The sequence below is a fragment of the Pogona vitticeps genome, chromosome 10 (assembly GCF_051106095.1).
Source record: "Pogona vitticeps strain Pit_001003342236 chromosome 10, PviZW2.1, whole genome shotgun sequence".
In the NCBI taxonomy this organism is placed as follows: Eukaryota; Metazoa; Chordata; class Lepidosauria; order Squamata; family Agamidae; genus Pogona; species Pogona vitticeps.
In genome coordinates this window covers 15,744,984-15,764,014 of record NC_135792.1, presented here as the reverse complement: position 1 = coordinate 15,764,014, position 19,031 = coordinate 15,744,984, and the positions used below count along the sequence as shown (strand labels likewise).

Here is a 19,031-nt window from a genome sequence, read left to right as displayed (position 1 = left end):
TCGATACTGTCCCCCATGCTGTTTAACATCTACATGAAACCGCTGGGAGAGGTCATCAGGAGGTTTGGGCTGAGGAGTCAGCAATATGCTGACGATACTCAGCTCTACCTCTCGTTTTCCACCAATCCAGGTGAGGCGGTTTCTGTGCTGAACTCGTGTCTGGACCTGATAATGGACTGGATGAGGGTTAATAAATTGAAACTCAATCCAGACAAGATGGAAGTGCTGTTAGTGGGTGCTTCGCCGAACAGGTTGGAGGGCCATTTCCCTGCCCAGAATGGGGTTACAGTCCCCCTAAGGGACAGGGTCCGCAGCTTGGGGGTGCTCCTGGATCCCAGTCTAACACTGGAAGCCCAGGTGGACTCAGTGGCCAGAGGCGCCTTCCTTCAGCTGAGGAAATTATACCAGCTATGGCCCTACCTGGACAAGCGGAGTCTCATGACAGTTACACACGCACTGGTAACATCCCGCATAGATTACTGCAATGTGCTCTATGTGGGGCTGCCTTTGAAGATAGTCCGGTGACTGCAACTGGTTCAGAATCGAGCTGCGCGGCTGGTGAGTGGTGGGGCCGCTAGGGAACATATCAAGCCGATTCTGTTTAAGCTACATTGGCTACCAGTTGCTACCCAGGCCCAATTCAAAGTGCTTGTTTTGACATATAAAGCCCTAAACAGCTTGGGCCCTGGATACCTGAAGGACCGCCTCCTTCCATATGAACCTACCCGGCAGTTAAGATCTAGCCAGGGGGCCCTTTTCAAAGAGCCGTCCTTTAAGGAGATAAGAGGGAGGGCTTGTAGAGAAAGGGCCTTTGCCTTTTTATTGTATTTTAAATGTTGTAAGCTGCCCAGAGACCTTCAGGTAGTGTGGGCGGCATATAAGTTAAATAAATAAATAAATAAATAAATAAATAAATAAATAAATAAATAAATAAATAAATAAATAAACAAACAAACAAACAAACAAACAAACAAACAAACAAACAAACAAACAAACTGATGAAAGTTTTGTGTAAGATATGTCATTATAGTAACATTCTAGAGATTACAATGATTTTAAGGTGTGGTGAAGCAGGTAAAGGTAAAGGTTCCCCTTGACATTTAGTCAGTCGTGTTCGACTCTAGTGGGCAGTGCTCATCCCCGTTTCCAAGCCGTAGAGCCAGTGTTTTGTCCGAAGACAGTTTCTGTTGTCACATGGCCAGTGCGACTTAGACCCGGAACACTGTTTACCTTCCCACCAAGATGGTACCTATTTATCTACTCGCATTTACATGCTTTCGAACTGCTAGGTTGACGAGGAGCTGGGACAAAGCGAAGGGAGCTCACTCCATCACGTGGATTCGATCTTACGACTGCTGGCCTTCTGACCCTGAAGCACACGAAGGCTTCTGCGGTTTAGCCCGAAGCACCACCACGTCCCTGTGGTGGTGAAGCAACCAGCACACAAAAGGGACTCCGAATACAGCTATAACCAAACTCCCAGTCCTCATTTTCTTGTGATGTTTAAGAGGCCAGATCCATCTCACCAGACAGAGGAACAGATGGACAGCAAAAGGAAAGGTATCACAAAAAGAATGCTTCCATAACATCCACAACAAGTACCTAATCGCATACTTTATCCACACACTACGTATGTTTCCTTACTTGATGTGCAGAAGCAAATCAAATGGCTTGTGCTATACTGTGTAACACATGTAGCTTCCTCCATCTTTCAGACTAGGACAGCAAAATAGTAGAGGCTCATCAGTGGGATTTAAAAGATGCTGACACACACCGTTAAGTAGACGGGGTACACATGGATGTGCAGCCCTTCCTCAAAAACCCAGCTATTAACAAAATAGCAATATGGCTGAATAAGGACACACTTGTGATGTACTGTATGTTTTTTTTTCACCCTACTTATCCAATGAGGGGTAGTAAACAGGAGTGTTTGGTTCTTTTCACACAAAGACCCTTCATAAAGAATGCAAGTGTTACAGATAGACCATCAAGTTCTCCAGCACACCAAAGAAAACTAAACTAGAAATAGGAAGTCTTGCCTCACGTAGTTCTAAACTTTTGCCTTATACAGTTTTTTTTTAACATTGAAAAAAGTAATTCTCAACTTTTTGTCTTCCACTCAGCCCTAAAAAGGAGGTGCTCATGGGAAACAGGTGGCTCTGTGGTTCTGTCAGGAAAGCCTTTTGGAACTGCACCTGACTGACATCAAAAAGGCCGGCTGCTATTATCAGCGCAAGGTCTTGGGGTGGGGAGAAATTATTGCAGCTGCCAACGTACTCCTGGGCACAGCTGGCAAGCCAGTATGAGATCCGTGGTGCTGGGCACCCCAAGGTTCCCCAGGGAGGCTAACTGAAATGACTTTCCTTTTGGGCTGCAGCTGCTCACCTCGCCTTCCACGGTCTGTGATGGGTAACACCAGCGTGCCCTGAATAAGCGCAGACCTGCTGCCACCTTTGGCTTTACTAGCTTGCTTACTTCATCTTCCGTTATTCAGGTCTGACAGAACATATAGAGGGGCTGAAGGCTTCTGTCCCTCCCTATAAAACGCCTACAAGATGCACAGGACAGAAATCTGCACTATCGGTGGCCTGTCGCCAGAGCTAAAAGCAGTTGTATATTAGGGAAATGTGACTGAGGTAGTCCTTTGCGTTTAAGAAATCAGGTGCCAAAAACATTATATTTACTAATTTAAAATATTGTTACCTCACCTTTCTCGTTAAAAAGGGCCCAAGGCAGCTTACATCAGCAAAATATAATGTTTAAAGCTAAAAACAATAAGTATACTGAAAAAGATTAAACAAACACCGCGCTAAGAAATGGTAAACAAAAGCAATACTAAAAACACATTCAAAGCGGTAAAGCACAACTATCCATTTCAAAAGTTCACTCAGGCAGCCAAGTTCCTGAGGGAAGGCTTGCCTGAAGAGAAAGCTCACGTCCCGCTTATGGAATGAACGCGAAGCCTCCGGTGAGAGGGAGTCTGGGGGGGGGAGCAGCCACGGAGAAGGCCCTCCCCCATGTTCCACCCAACGCACCTGTGATGGTGGTGGGACCGAGAGAAAGGCCTCCCCTGAGGATCTTGACTAGAGATGGGGGGGTCTCTGTATACAGATACGAATAACCCCCTCCCCACACACACAGCTGGATGTCATGAGGATCTGGGCCCCTGGGGGCTCGACCGTCTGCTCTCCCTTCCAATGGGTCCAGAGCTCACGGTCGGCTAGTCACTCCTGGCAGAAGGACGGAAGACGAGTGTTCCTGCTAGGCTGACGAGTGGATGGCCGACCGCGAGCTCTGGAGTAACTGGAAGGGAGAGCGGAGCTTGCAGCAGCAGCCGACACGTGAGTGGATGGCCCGGCCCCAGGGAGCTAGACCCTCGTTATGCTCAGCTGTGCATAACGAGGGCATTGTATACAAATTGTATACAAATACCCCGATCTCTAACACTAGGGCAGGCTCATAAAGGGAGACACAGTCCTTGAGATAGCTTGGACCCAAGCCATTCAGGTTAGAATCAGCACTTTGAATTGTGTCCAGAAATCCATCAGCAGTCAGGGGAGCTGCTGTAATGGGGAGCATAAGAAGAGCCCTGCTGGATCAGGCCAAGAGCCCCTCTATTCCAGCCCCACCAGATGCTTCTGGGAAGCCCACGAGATCCCTGCCTCCTGATCCCCCTTCCCCTGTATCTGGCATTTTGAGGTCCCTTCCTTCTAAGCCTGGAGATTATACACCCCCATCATGGCTTTTAACCTGTGATGGACTTTTCCTCTAGAAATCTGTCCAATCTTTTTCAAGGTATCCAGGTCAGATGCCATTGCCACATCCTGTGGCAAGGAGTTCCACAGACTAAAAACATGCTGGGTCAAGAAATATTTTCTTTGGTCTGTTCTCATTCTCCCAATGCTCCATTGGAGGGGATGTCCCCTGGTTCTGGTATTGCGTGAGAGGGAAAAGGGCTTCCCTCTATGCACTTTATCCATCCCCTGCATAATTGTATACATCTCCATCATGTCTCCCCTCAGGCAACTTTTCTCTAGATCAGGGGTCTCCAAACTACAGCCCACGGGCCACATCTGGCCCGCCTTGCCATTTTTTTCCGGCCCATTCCCTTCAGCCCGCAGACAGGCGGGCAGGCATCCGGGCAGGCAGGTGTGTGTGCATGTCTGCGTGCGTACATACGTCCAGGCAGATAGGCGCGCTCGCGCGCACGCGCGCACACACACACACACACACACACACACACACACACACACACACACACACACACACACACACACACACACACACACACACACACACACACACACACACACACACACACACACGTTCCTTTGGCCCTCAAAAATGTGAAAAATATACAATGTGTCCCTCATGCTCAAAGGTTTGGAGACCCTTGCTTTAGACTAAAGAGCCCCAAACGCTGTAGCCTTGCCTCATAAGGGAGGTGCCCCAGCCCAGTCATCCTTTTAGTCGCACTCTTCTGCACCTTTTCCAGTTCCACAATGTCTTCTTTGAGGTGCGGCGACCAGAACTGTACGCAATACTCCAGGTGCGGCCTTATCAGCATTTTGTACAATGGCCTTATAATGTTGGCTTTTTTAATTTTCAATCCCCTCTTGAATGATACCTAGCATGGAATTGGCCTTCTTCACTGCTGCCACACACTGGGTTGACACTTTCATCGAGCTTTCCACCAGCACACCAAGATCTCTTTCCTGATCCGTCATGGACAGCTCAGAACCCATCAGCTGATAAGTTTTGATTTTTTTTGCCTCAATGTGCATTACTTTACAATTTCTTATAGTGAAATACATTTGCCATCTTCTGGAGCTAGCTCTTCACAATCCCTTCTGGTCTTTACCACCCGGAAAAGTTTCATGTCATCTGCAAACTTGGCCACCTCACTGCTTATCCCTGTCTCCCGGTCATTTATGAACAGGTAGAAAAGCACCGGTCCCAGGAGAGATCCCTGGGGCACACCGCTCTTCACCTCTCTCTCCATTGTGAAAATTGCCCATTGAAACCTACTCTCTGTTTCCTGGTTCTCAACTAATTCTCAATCCATAAGAGGACCTTATCCCCAATTGTGGAGTTTTCTCAGCAGCTTTTGGTGCTATATTGTTTATATAGTGCTTTCCTGAAGCTCATGAAGTATTTATGTACATTATCTGAGCAATCTTTGGAATGCAAAGGAAGCCAGAATTATTATGTATGTATTGAAGATTAGCAGATATGCTGAGACAGTGATTTCCCTAAGGATCTTAGGGAATTTTCTTGACATAAAAATTAGTAAATTCTCCAATAGTAGAGACAGAAGGTACACCAACAGTAATCTAGTTCAGCTTCTTGTCAGTGCAGACAATGCACAGCTAAATCCCCCTTCAGTTTTACAACTCCAACAAAAGAATATGCACCAACTTCTGAGGCTGTTTACAGTTCTTAGTGACACAAAGTTCTTCCCAATGTTTAGCTGAAATCTTGTTTTATGTAACCTGTGGCTTCCCTTCTGGAGCAACAGGAAAAAACATGCTCTAGCTGTCATTTTAAGATAGTGGTGCCCCGCTTGATGATTACCCCGTTTAACGATGAATCCACTTTACGATGGATTTTTTGTGATCGTAAAACGATGTTTTAATGGGGTTTTTCCGTTTGATGATGATCGGTTCCCTGCTTCGGGAACTGATTTTTCGCTTAACGACGATCAAAAACAGCTGGTCATTGGGCTTTCAAAATGGCCACCCGCTGTGTAAAATGGCTCCCCGTTGTGCTTTAGGATGGATTCCTCACATTACAGGCACAGGAAAATGGCCGCTCTATGGAGGATCTTCGCTGGATGCTGAGGTATTTCGCGCATTGGAACGCATTGAACCGGTTTTCAGTGCATTTCAATGGGCTTTTTCATTTCGCTTGGCGAGGATTTCGCTTAACAGCGATTTGAATGGAACAAATTATCCTCATCAAGCAAGGCAACACTGTAATTCCAGTGATTCTCTTGTGTGCCAGAAAGGCTCAACGTGGACCTTTACTGGGATAGTCTCCTGGGGCACCACTTATGACATCTGGAGTCATACCTAGATCAAAATAGTAGATCAAAATAGTAAGATATATTATTTCCTGCCCAGCAATAAAATAAAAACTTTCCCTGTAACCCCACTTTGTGATACATGTTAATGTAGCATTCTAGCTATGTTCAAGGGCGCACTGCAACTCTTGTTGGCTCTGGAAACAGCCTTTTTCAACCAACAAAGAAAACATGCCATGAGTTTGTCTTCATTTTTGAATTTGTTTTCAGGTCAAAAAGACTTGAAAAGATACCAAATACCTTTTGTATTCATTGGCAACTCTCAGCTCTCTTCCTTTGTCAATAAAGTATCTTTGGAATAGATTCAGTTTATATAACCACCTTGCTACCGCACAGTGGTTATGCCCTTATGGGTATAACAACTTTGGATGCAGCAGCTATAAACAGTGTTGTGTAACATACAAGCCAGTCTTTCATGTTCTTCAGCGAATAAACCTTTCTCCTGAACTTTCCCCCCCACGTATTTTACCTTGAACAATCAATTATAACAATCTGCATTTTTCATTACTCATTACATGACAACATTTTATGTGTTTTATCTTTCCTTGGTACAGTATTTACTGATTTGTCTTAGAACGTTTTCATTGGTCACAGTCTTGAGCCAATACATTAACAGCACTTTGCTATTAAAAGAGTACCTGGCATCTCTAGTACGGAGAAGTCACAGTCCCTGCCTTCCTCAACCACAATGCATCCATCACAGCAACATCTTACTGGCCAAAATAAATCCACCAACCACTGAGTGAAAATCAACATTTTACTGAATAAAAAGAATACACATACAAATTGAAAAACAACCTGGATAAACAAAATAAATAATTCTATACACTAATTTCAACATTACAGGTTAATTGACAGTATCAAAATCACACTCTAAAAAGTAGAGATTTCATAATGTAAAAATAAAAAATGTACCAAAGGCAAAAATCACAGACATGAATACTTGAAATAAAAAGAAATTTTAAAATAGTCTATTGTTCCTTGAGAAGAGATGAGATACATGGAATAACCCCTTTCGGCAACCTGGACATGATGAGATGGGGGTGTCTGCAAAACCAAGCAAGTTTCTCAAAACTTGCCATGGAAGACTTCCAAGAGGCACTCTAGAGTGAAGATTGAGACATTCACAGGATAGGGAGAAGGTAAGGTCAGGAGGATGCTTAGCAGTCACATTCCACAGTCTAAAGGCAACCAGAGCACAATAAACTTGTACTTTGTTTATTAAAACATGAATTTCAGCTGGATCCCAGAGAACTCTAAGCTTCTTTGAAAGCTTATTACCCATTCTTCAGTGAGAAAATCACTAACACAAACAGACTTCCTTAAAAGAGAGTTTGCTTCTCATTACCAATTTTCCCCAAGAACACGCAGCCAGTGATAGGTGTGTTGTCCCTCGTAGCTCTTGTATGTATGGATCTCATATATATCATGTAAAATGTCCCATTAAGCCTATTCAACAACCACTTGAACACCATGTCTTTTCAGCAAGTGCCAATCCTCTACAAATGAGCTGGATTAGAAAGAGGCCATGAAAGCAGAAAATCTGAAAGCTACTTATTTAACTGGTCCTATGAAAATTCTGACTATGTCACCCAGAATCCTCAATAGCATGGCATGCTGGTTGGGGATTCTGAGACTTGTAATTTAAAATGTACATTTTCTCAAGCTCTGCACATGTATTGGACCTTTCATCATACAACATTCAGGCAACTGAACAAAAATGAGGTGGAGGAAATAAGCAGGGGATGTAGAAGTAAAGACAGATGATGGCTCATCCACGGGGCCTGCTCAAGTGGCAAGCAGGATATTTTCAATGGTACAGACCAGCCACTCAATAAATTAAAAAAACTTCAGATTCTTTGCAATGTCTCTGCTCATGAGTAATTGATAGCTAGAGGCAAAATCCCAAGAGCAGCTTCAGGGATGTCCAAGAATCTAAAGGTGTCCAGTGAGACATTATATTAAGATCTGCCCCCACCCCCGGTTGAAGCACAGACCGCACATGCCATATCAAACTTATTTTAACACTGTCCCAAGTTTCAAAAGCAGTTTGTAGTAGAACACAGAGAAGGGAGGGAAGGGGATACATATAAAAACATGAAGACTCCTTAGATGTGCATTACTTGTTGTTTCTGTTCTCCATACCTTGTCGTAGGATTGCAACTTAAACCCGGATTTTAACTAGAGAGACTAAGTGGTTTGGCACCGCCTGGCAAACACAGAATAAAATCGATATTAAACATGTAGCAAAGGAAACTTTCCAAAAGGTATAAGCAGAACACAGACAAAGAAATATGCATTCATATACTGCTCTCCCACACATTGCGAGTCATACTGGACTAGGAACTGGGACAAACATTTGTGTCATATAATACTGTATATGCTGGCTCTCAATAAAAAGGAACCCGGAGTCTTGAAAAGTGTCCCTTTCCATTTAAAAGGCAGGGACTGTATTAAAAGAAGCATAAAGATCAGCTCATGCAGAATTCGAAGCTGCAGTCACAGTGAATTTCAGCTGCAAGGATATGTCAGTTTCAAGGAAAGGGGGCCACAACTGCTGAATGGAATCAACTGCAGACAGAGGTGGCTATTAAAGCTGTGTCTGAGCAGGAGCTCTTGTTCCCCCTCAGGATAGGAAAATGGACTGGAAACATGGGGAAATGTTCCTTTGTTATGTTATGCAAAGTCCTTTGTTATGTTATTCCTTTGTTATGTTATGCAAAGTCTATTTGGTGGGTGTAAGGCAGGGATGAACAACCAGCAGTCCTCCAGGTGTGTTGCTAGTCTTCAACTCAATCTCACCATGCTGGCAAGAGCCTCCACCTGAGAGGCTACACCTTGCCCACCTGATATAAGAAAAGGCAGCCATCATAAGATCTGTGAACATTCCCTGGGAGTTAACATGACTTAAGGGAGAGACTCCACGGGGAGTCTTCCTCATTGGGAAGCTTCAAGGCACAACAGACATTATAGCCCTCAACCTTACCCAACTCCCTTTTACTGATATGGGAAAGGCAGCTTCCTTGCCCTAGAGGAACAGACTGTTTTACCTCTTCTGGCTGACACTAAAATGCTATGACACCACCTAAATACCACCCAAATAGTGGAACAGATACCTTGGGAAAAATAGTTTTGAGTCTGAAAAACCCCAGAATCCCCCAGCCATCAACTAACTTTTCAAAATTGTTTCCTATTTAGCAAACATATTGATAAATAGTTAGCATGAAGAATTTGCCCAAGCACAGCATGTGAACAGCAAACATTTAAAGTGAATTGATCTTGTCTAAATGGAGACTGCCATCAGTCAATTGGAACCCCTTTGCCAGTCAAAACTCTGGAATGCCTCTTCCGTTAGCAAAACAGCCCATAAAGCAAAGCTGCCATTGCCTTGGTTCCATCCCTCAACAGACCAGTGGATTTCATCCCACCCCATCTTGAGTTTTGTTTTTGCTTTTAAAGCACAGTATTGCTAAGTTCCAGTATATTTACTGTATTTATTGTTTCAACAGAGAGGGAAGGGGTGATGCAAGATAGAGACCGATCTCAACATCTAGGGATGATTCTCTATCCAAGCACTGCCATCATGTTCCTTGTATTAGTAAACACACACAACAGATCGTCTTATCTATGGAAAGAAAACTGGAACAGGACAGTGTAAAGTAAGCTGACATCAGCTGAATCCAGAAATCACACAAGTGGGCCATTATGATATTTCTTTGCCTAGAAATGTGAGATTTTTTAAAAATCCAAATGATTACCAACTTGTCTGTCATTATCGTCAGTTGTCATTTATTTATTTAATTTATAAGCTTGTATACTGCCTATTAGTGCTGGGCACTGCTCTGGGTGGTTTAGATAAAAAATATAAATATATAACATGGAAACAGCTCAACACATATAAACCAATAATCAAATAAATCAAAAATGATCTGTGTCTCAACTCATAAATAAAACTATCTCAGGCAACATCAGTATAACAAGACAAGACAAGGCATTAGGGGAGAATGCTCTCCAAGGCTTCAGTAAATAGCCTTGTTTTGAGCATCCTCTCAAAGGCTGAGAGGGGAGGCGTCAGGTGCAGCTCTGCCGAGAGTCCATTCCACAGGGGCAGAGCCACAACTGAGAAACCCCAGTTTTTAGTAGATGTTTTCCTGGCCTCTCTTGGTCAGAGCATGGCCTGAGAGGATTGGGTGGCGTGTTCTTGGGGAAAGACATTTCATCAAGTAGCAAGGTCCCCCAACCATAGAGGGCTTTATAGAACAAACCCAAAACCTTGAACCTGTCCCAGAACAACACAGGGAGGCAGGGCAGGCTTGTCAGGACTGGGGAAATGTTATCAACTTGTTCGTTTTCAACACTAACCTGTCCACTGGATTCTGCACCCACTGAAGCTTCTGGGTCAGTTTCAAGGGAAGCCCCACATAGAGAGCACTGCAGTATTCTATCTTTGAGATAACCTATGCATGCGGCAATATCTTCAGGGCTTCCCCATCCAGGTAGGGGCACAACTGGGTAATCATCCTCAGTTGATTAAAGGCAGACCTGGTCGTGGGCTACCCATGAAAGGGCTGGTTCCAAGACCCATGTTGCACACTTGACCCCCAGGAGGGAAGGTTACACCATCCAACTTGGGGAGATAATTCCCTAACCTGTCTGCAGGGCCCCTGAGAAGGAGGACTCTGTCTTATCCAGGTTCAGCTTCAACCTCTTAACCTTAGTCCATTCCAGAATTGAGGCCAGGCATCATATTGATGGCAACATACTCTGAATTTCAAGACAACCTTTCCCAACAGTTTAACATAGATGTTAAAAAGCATTGGGGAAATCGACAATCCTTGGGGCACGCCATACTTGAGGGTACATGGGACCAACAATTCCTCCCCAGACTGTATTCTCTGAACGTGACCCTCAAGGAAGGGTCAGGACCAGCTTAATGCCAGAGCTCCACTCCACACCCCCAACAACCTGTCCAGGAGGATACAGTGGCTGATGGTATCAAAAATCGCTGAGAGATCAAGGAGCAACAACAGGGTCATTCCTCACTTGTCAGGCTTCTTTAAAAGGTTATTGTGCAGCGTGACCAGTGTTGTCTCAGTTCCATGCCACGGCCTCAACCTCAACTGGAATGGATCTTGGCACTCCTCCTCCAGGTACATATGGTGCTGTTCTGCCACCACCCACTCGATCAATTTGCCCATGAAGGTGATGTTAGCAATGGGCCTAAAATTATTTAAGTTATTTGTTGCTAAATTCAGTCATTTTAGGATGAGCCGTATGATGGCTTCCTTCACACAAAGAGAGGAGCAAGCCTCCTTCAGTGAAGCATTTGATATTTACTGCCCAATCCATGCTAACCGCTGTCAGCAGCTTTCGGGAGCCGTGATGGGCATGGTTCGGGCAATGAAGCAGGTCTACAGTGTACCAGTGCCCCGGACGCCTCCTCCAATGTTACAGGCTGGAACTGAACCAACTGGGTTAACAGAGATGATGCACCAAGGATCCCAATCTGATCGGCTAAACTGTCCATGGAGTCCAGGTCACATTGGATGGCCTCAATTTTTGTTTTTAAAAAAGGCTGCAAACTGACCCCTGGTGAAATCACCAAGGGGTTAGTGAGATCCACCAATGATCCTAATATTAAAAGCCCCCCCTCTTTTTTGGGGGGGCAATCTTTTAAGGCACTGGCATTATCTCCTGATCAAGCTCCTAACCACAGCTAGATTATTCTCTGATGGATCTTTCCTTCACTAACTCTCTAGCCATCTCCTCATGGGGGGAGGGAGAGTGAGAGACACTGAAGCAGAGAGGGTGTTTGGGAGTGATCATGTGGACCTCAGCTTCAACAGGCTCACCAATGAGTAATGTTGCAGGTAGCCACCTCAGATAAGATAGGACCCCCATTCCACAATCTATCATGCAAGTCTGAAATTGTGGTTAGCAGCAAACACTACATACGACGTACAAGGTGGTAAGACAAAAGCCACAAGGCCTGCCTCCTTTTATGTTGTATATAGGGCTATTGTAAATCATGGATACCAATCCCATGGATATGGGAATCCTACTGTACAGCAAATCCCTCAACTTGTATGCTTTGGTAACAGGGACTCCTGCAAGTAACAGAGTAACCCCTTTCTAAACTAATACTAGGGTAACTCTTTTCTAAAATAGAGTTCAACCCAAAATAAACAGTAAGAAAAGGAGAGAAGAGACAGAGAAATGTTCTACCCACACTAGATAAATTATATGAATCTACAAGGTCAGCAGAGGGTATATGTTGGTGATGTGCAATTATGTGCATCTAAATGCCAAGCAACAAACCAATGGCACGGCATGAAATCAAGCAGCAATAAAGGCCAGCTCACTGGTTGCTGGTTATCACCATCAAACAATTCTGACCAAACTTGTGTGATTTTGAAAACTAAGCAGAGTCAGGTCTATGTATACGCGAAGGCTTTCACGGATGGGATCAGATGCTTGTTGCGGGTTTTCTGGGCTGTTTGGCGTGTTCTGAGGGTTTTTCTTCCTAATGTTCCACCAGTCTCTGTGGCTGGCATCTTCAGAGTACAGGAGTCAGAACTCTGTCTGTGCTCTAGTGCAGCTTGTTGGATAGTTGAGTATTTATAGCTGTGGAAACAGCTTTTGTCCTTTTTTCAGGAGATTGGATTTCTCCATGCAGTTCATGACCCACAACAACCATCAGAGTCAGATCTGTTTAGCATTTAGATGAGACCACTGAGGAATGCTAAGGATTTCCAGGCAGGGCTAGGAAAGAATCCTGCCTGAAACACTGCCAGTCAGTTGAAAAAGGTAGGCTAGACAGACCAACTGTCTAACTCAGCATAAGAGCTTCTTATGTTCCTAAGAGACTGAATTCTTGAACCACTAGATGTCACTCTGGACTGAGAACTGATTCATCACAAAATGGAACTAGAAAGAGGAAGAATATAGAGATAAACTAATCCCACTGTAGCAGAATTAATTTACATCTTCTTAGGCACAGAAGCAGCATGTTACATCTACCTTTCCCATGCAGAACTGGTACCTCAACAAGGTAAAGGCTAAACCAGATCCTTTCCAACAAGCAACTCGAAGTCATAGTTAGTGCAGCATTCCCAGGTCCTTCTTTGTGCAGTGAAGGAATGCACACAGAAGCATGCAAAAACTGATCTATTGCAACTAACGTACCCTCTAATTTTCAGTCCCACTGGTGGGCTTCCTCCTCTCTCTTTGGCCAACTCTGGCCCAGCGTGTTGTGTCCCCCCCCCCGCCCACGCACAGGGTTCCCTCGCGACCGGAACATAACATGATCACTACACGGAGAAGGAAGACAGCTGTGTGCAGGAAGGCAGAGACGCACATGCACCCATCTTAGATTGCAACAATGTTATTCCCCAAAACACCTCTGGCACTTCCTGTTCTTACCACCTCTGATGAATCGGCATTTCAGTAAAACAGGGCCAGTTTTGATAAGTGCTAATAAAACTTAACAGAATTTAACTACTCAAATGATACAGCCATTAGCCTACTGTAATTGATACGGTATCCTTGAGCTGATTTCTGTTAACATATTAACCCTCAGATAAAGTGTTACTCTCTAAAAGAGTATGTGCCATCATAAGGAAGGAAGGAGCTGGTTCCTGTAATGTACAGCAAGGGCCAAACAAGAACTGGGCAGAAAAATATTAATTTAGAAGCTTCTCTTACAGGGACAATGTAGGAAAGGCTGCAGGGTGGGTTTTCCATTGCATTAAAGGGCACTAAAGGTCTACAGCCTTCTCTACACAAACAACACAAAGAAATTAGCAGAATGTATTGTACAGCTTCACACTACAGATGGGGGAATGTAATTTCTTTATCTACTCTCTGCAAAGAATTATACTTTAAATAAAAAACAAAACAAAAAAACTCTAGCTCATAGGAGAGACATGGAAATGTTTTTCCACTGGGAAGAAAACCACAGGTATTCTCCCACCTGTTGTCTAAAGCGACATAGTCAATTCTTCTATATACACAATTCTTCAATGGCACCTCATCTGGCTGCATATTTCAACCAGACTGGCTAGTGTTTCTGGAGATGCACTGTTATTATTTAGTATAACCTGAATTCTGAATTAGTACACAACTCTAAGAGACAATTCTGGTGTTAGTCATACTACATATGTTCTCTGGCTATCTGCTCACAGTACATTAAAATTAGGAAAAAGTGGGTTAATCCACAGACGAGGGTGGGTGCGCAGTGTAGATTATCTTTGGGTCCCTTTAAGCTTTGTGGCTTAATGACTCATAAGCTGCAGGGTCTGCACCCCACTGCACCAGCTGCAGCAGCAGCATCTGTCTGAACCCACTCAAGCTTTCAAGATTTTAATGGGAGAGAGGTACCTTTGATGCTATCACTGTCACTGATGTGATGTGCACATATGATGTGGGACAGAAGGAAAAAAGGCACCAAATTTTCATCAAACACTTTCAATGTTCTGGTACTGAATCACACAGAAGTGCTTCTGTTGAGTCAGAATGGTGACTGGGTTGGCAAGAATTCATCCTGGTATTAAATGGGAAAAAGCAATAAGGTCCTTCTAGTGTAAATCATATCCAATGTTGTGTAGTAAATAGAGTAACAGACTAGGACTCAGGAAGCCTGGGTTCAAATTCCCATTCAGCTATGGAAAACTCTGGTGGGGATGGGAATGATACAACCACTCTTTAAATATCTCACTTACACTGAAAATCCTATTAAGTCACTATAGGTTGGTTTTGACTTGACAGCACACAGCAGCAACAAGAACACTGTACTGTACATGGAAGATAAGAAGGAAAGACAAAGCCCCAGCCTAAGCCATTTGTAGCCAGATTTGTGTAGTTAAGGACAGACTTTGGAACTGTTACATTTTAAAAACTAGAACTGAGAATTGTCATTGAAAATGAATCCTTCAGCTATGCTAACTACTAGAGGATTTGAAGAGATAGTCCAAACTTTCCAGGCTCTGATTGAGGTACAGCCATTCCTCCAGCCATAGTTATATTGAAGTTTGCCACAAATGATGTGACAATTGACAATCTTTATTTTCTCCCATCAAACTCAAACAATGGCTCTCTTACAGATAGATGGTGGAAAACTGCCATGAAGTGTAAGACTGAATAAAAACGAAAACCATTTTGAAGACAAATTAGCCAGGATCCCCAAAGACATACACAAGCTGTCAGATTCCTTGTGCCTCCACAAACTGATGTTTCATAGTGCTACTAGAAGCTTTGGGTAATGTTAGCTTAATACAGTGCAAGAGGCTAAAGGTGACAGGGAAAGTTGGCCGTTTCTTTGTGTATCCAGAAATGCCCTAGTCACACTCAAAATGGTATTTGATAATGAGCCCATCAAGAGCAACAGCACACTCGTACCCATGCCCACTCAAAAATAAGTCCAACTGAATTCAATGAGGCTTACTTTCAAGTAAGTGCATACAGAACTGAACTTCCACGTTGCTCATCCACCATATCCTGCAGCTTTCATCTGCTTCAAGTCACTAAACAGAGAGAAGCAGCAAAGATTCTCAGGTGTGCAAGGTCTCTCTTATTCTCTCTGGCTCCAGTATTTCAAGCAACATGTGCTGAATCTTTCCCAGAGCAGGACCAAGAGAGATTTTTAAGATCTTGGTGTAGATACTGTAAGTGACCCTCCCCAGGAAAAGTACCTCATACCAGCTCCATTTGCTTCACAACAGTGGAGATGGAGGTGGGTCTCTGATGGACAACAAGGGCAGCTGAGTGCCAGACACAACCCCCACCCCGCTTACAACAACGCAGTGCAGACCACGTCTAACAACAAAAGAAAGAACAGGGCAGCAGGCCGCTTCCTGCCTAGCTGTCAGCCATTGTACTGCTGCTGGTAACGCAGGTTCAGTTCTCGCAACTCCCGCTCCCGCACTCTCCGGGACTTGTTGGATTTGGTGGAGCGGCTGGACCGCGTGGACTGGGCAGATTTGGTGCTTTGGCAACGAGAGGATGCCCTCTTGAGCAGGTTCTGTGAGATGGAGCGGTGCAGGTTCTTCATGGAAGAAGAGGCTGCCATGCTAACCACCCAGGGGTGCTTCAAGGCTTGGAGCGCTGTCATCCGGTCACTTGGGTCCACTGTGAGCAAACGATCGATGAAATCCTTGGCAAGGTTAGAAACACTGGGCCATGGCTGAAAAAAGAAATAAGGAGGTGTGAGGAAAGCATCTGCTATCACTTGGTTAATAAACACCTCTTCTATTACTGGATTGGTAGCGAGCAAGCTTATTGTTCGCTTTAAATGTAAAAACACTTCTACATCAGTTGCTCTGGCAATACATTCAGCAGAAACAAATGGCAATACTGTGCTAGACTGTATCACTTCAAGCTATACATGAAGAACTACAATTGAAAATATCTTTCAGAATCTTTACAGGTACAGACAGAACTATCACCTTGTTAATATTCCACATGTAAGGATTTTCCTCCCCCCTCCGTACATGGTAGACTAATTAATACATGCCACAAAGATACCTTTACCAGCCTCACAAACCTATACACTGTTCCTCAGGAACACAGCAGAATTTGGCTAGAAAACACTGGATCTGCAAGGCTCAGAATGTTATACTGAGGCCTCTCACGTAATGAGTTGACAGTGTCCATGTAATTCTGGGTATCAACAGTAATGTGTTTTTAAGTACAGTATTCAATTTGACATTTCTAATTTCCTTAAACCCACAAACTGAAAGTGTTTTCCTATACAGGACTGCTGTAATACTGTACATCCAATCAAGTTAATTCTTTGTCCGGGATTTATATAGAATAGAACTGAGAACTGTGGGCCAACCTTCAAGTTATATGTTTTTAGCCAGTACAAAAATAAATTATGCTGGTTCACATCATAATGAACCTCCCCACACAATACACAAACACTCCTACAATTTTTGGATAAAGAACTAGGACAATTGGAAATAAATTACCAATTTCAGCCTCAACAGGCAAGTCAGCACTACCAGTCCAGTTAAGTAGAACTAAACAGAAACAAACTCTCAAACAAGCAGGAATTGGATTTCTTGTCCTTTCAATTACTCTGGCATCAAGAGAAATGGGGAGTACAGAGCCCTAGTAATTAGAAATCTCTTGTAGTCAGCAAAGGCAAATAGGTTTATTGATCTGTTTATGGTACTGGAGGCTTCACCTGCTGTACTGTACATATCTTTAGCTTGATTTAATTAAGCTACCCTCTTGAAGAATAGAAAATTACCCTAGTGAGCTTACACGTGCAATGATTTTACCAGTCTCTTGGTCTAGTTCCTGGCAAACTTGATCACCCGTACATCAGGGTGTTACAACTAGAATGGGAAGTAGAGAACAATATCAGCAGAACAGATGTGTGTGCGTGCACGTGTGCACACTCCTGAACGTGTGTACATGAGAGAGAAAGAGACAGAGACAGAGAATGATTACTCTATTTCAACAGAATCTCATTCTGACTGAAGTATGTGTTTTTGGCTAACCAAGATTTTAACCTGATGAATTTCAACTGAGCTTTAACTGATCTGCTCAAGGATGATCAAACTAGACAGGATGCTAAGTATATGTTTGCACTGTGGATTTTGGATTCTTCTCCGGTTTAAAACAAAAAGAAACCACTGCAACAAAGCTGGGGTGAATTGGGTGGGTGGCTTTCAGCAGGAAACAGTGCAGGGGAAAGCATTAAAATTACTGTTATTCCCTATAATTCAAGAAATGCTGCAAGAGGAATTCCTAGTAAATCATGCCATGATTTGTTTATATCCCAACTGACTTCTACTAAAGCAGGTCTTAAAATGCAAGACTCAATAGTTTGCAAAGGGAATGATAATTCTAGGAAGGCCATGAATACTTGATAGAAATAAAGACAGAACATTCAGTTCTCCTAACTACATCAAAAATCAGTAAGGTTTTAAGAATCACTTTAAAAACATGTGAATGTAGATTTATTTATTATTTGTTTTATTCATAGTTCACCTTTCTCCTGATAAGGGGAACCATCATCTTTGAGAACGCACATATATATGGAGACTTAACATGTTGTCCAGAGAAGAGGTCACAGAAATATCAGAGTCACAATTGCAAATTTCTAAAAGGAAAAAACTCCCACTACTACGTTGGCTGTGTAAATGGCTTTAGAGGTAAATGCCTTTTTTCAACCATAACCATGGTTGGGAAAAAATGAAACCATCAACTCAGAAGTAATATATTAGGAAACACTGTCCAAATGATAGCATAGCAAAAACCAAATGAAAAACCAAACTGTATGGGAACAGCTAATACTGAATTACAGAACAATTGAGTTGGAAGGGGGGTGTATAAGACCATCGAGTCCAAGCCCTACTTAATGGAGGAATCCAAGTCAAAGCAGATCTGACAGAAGTTTGTCATATTTCCTCTTGAATGCCTCCAGTGTTGGAGTGCTCACCAACTCCCAAGAGGTAACTGGTTCCATTGTCATACTGCTCTAACAGTTAAGACGATTTTCCTGATATTCAATCTACATCTGGCTTCTTATAGCTTGACCATTATTATGTGTCCTGTACTCTGGGATAATCCAGAACAGATCCCATTACCTTTCAAGGTACAGTGGTGCCCCACATAGCGACGATAATCCGTGCAGCAAAAATCGCTGCAAAGCGATTTCGTCGCTATGCGGTTTTAAAAAGCCCATAGGAATGCATTGAAACCCCTTCAATGCATTCCTATGGGCTTAAAACTCACCTTTAAGCGAAAATCCTCCATACGGCTGCCATTTTCGCTGCCCGGTAAGCGAGGAATCCGGGCGAAAACACAGCAGGCGGCCATTTTTTTAACCCGGCGGCCATTTTGGAACTGCCAATCAGCTGTTGGAAAATCATCGCTATGCGATGATTGGTATGCGAAACAGGGTACCGATCATCGCAAAGCAATTTTTTCCTATTCCAAA

The 19,031-nt window shown here is 43.5% G+C and overlaps 1 protein-coding gene across 2 annotated transcripts in view; it reads right to left on the bottom strand.

The window, feature by feature from the left end:
* Positions 1-6,825: 6,825 nt before the first annotated feature.
* Positions 6,826-19,031, bottom strand: part of PSKH1 (protein serine kinase H1) — a 78,458-nt gene continuing 66,252 nt past the window's right edge. For both annotated transcript variants that reach the window (XM_020811001.3, XM_020811002.3), the window contains exon 3: positions 6,826-16,262. In XM_020811001.3, coding sequence (XP_020666660.1) covers positions 15,945-16,262 — 318 coding nt within the window. In that variant the 3' untranslated portion in view covers positions 6,826-15,944. The remainder of the gene's footprint in view (positions 16,263-19,031) is intronic.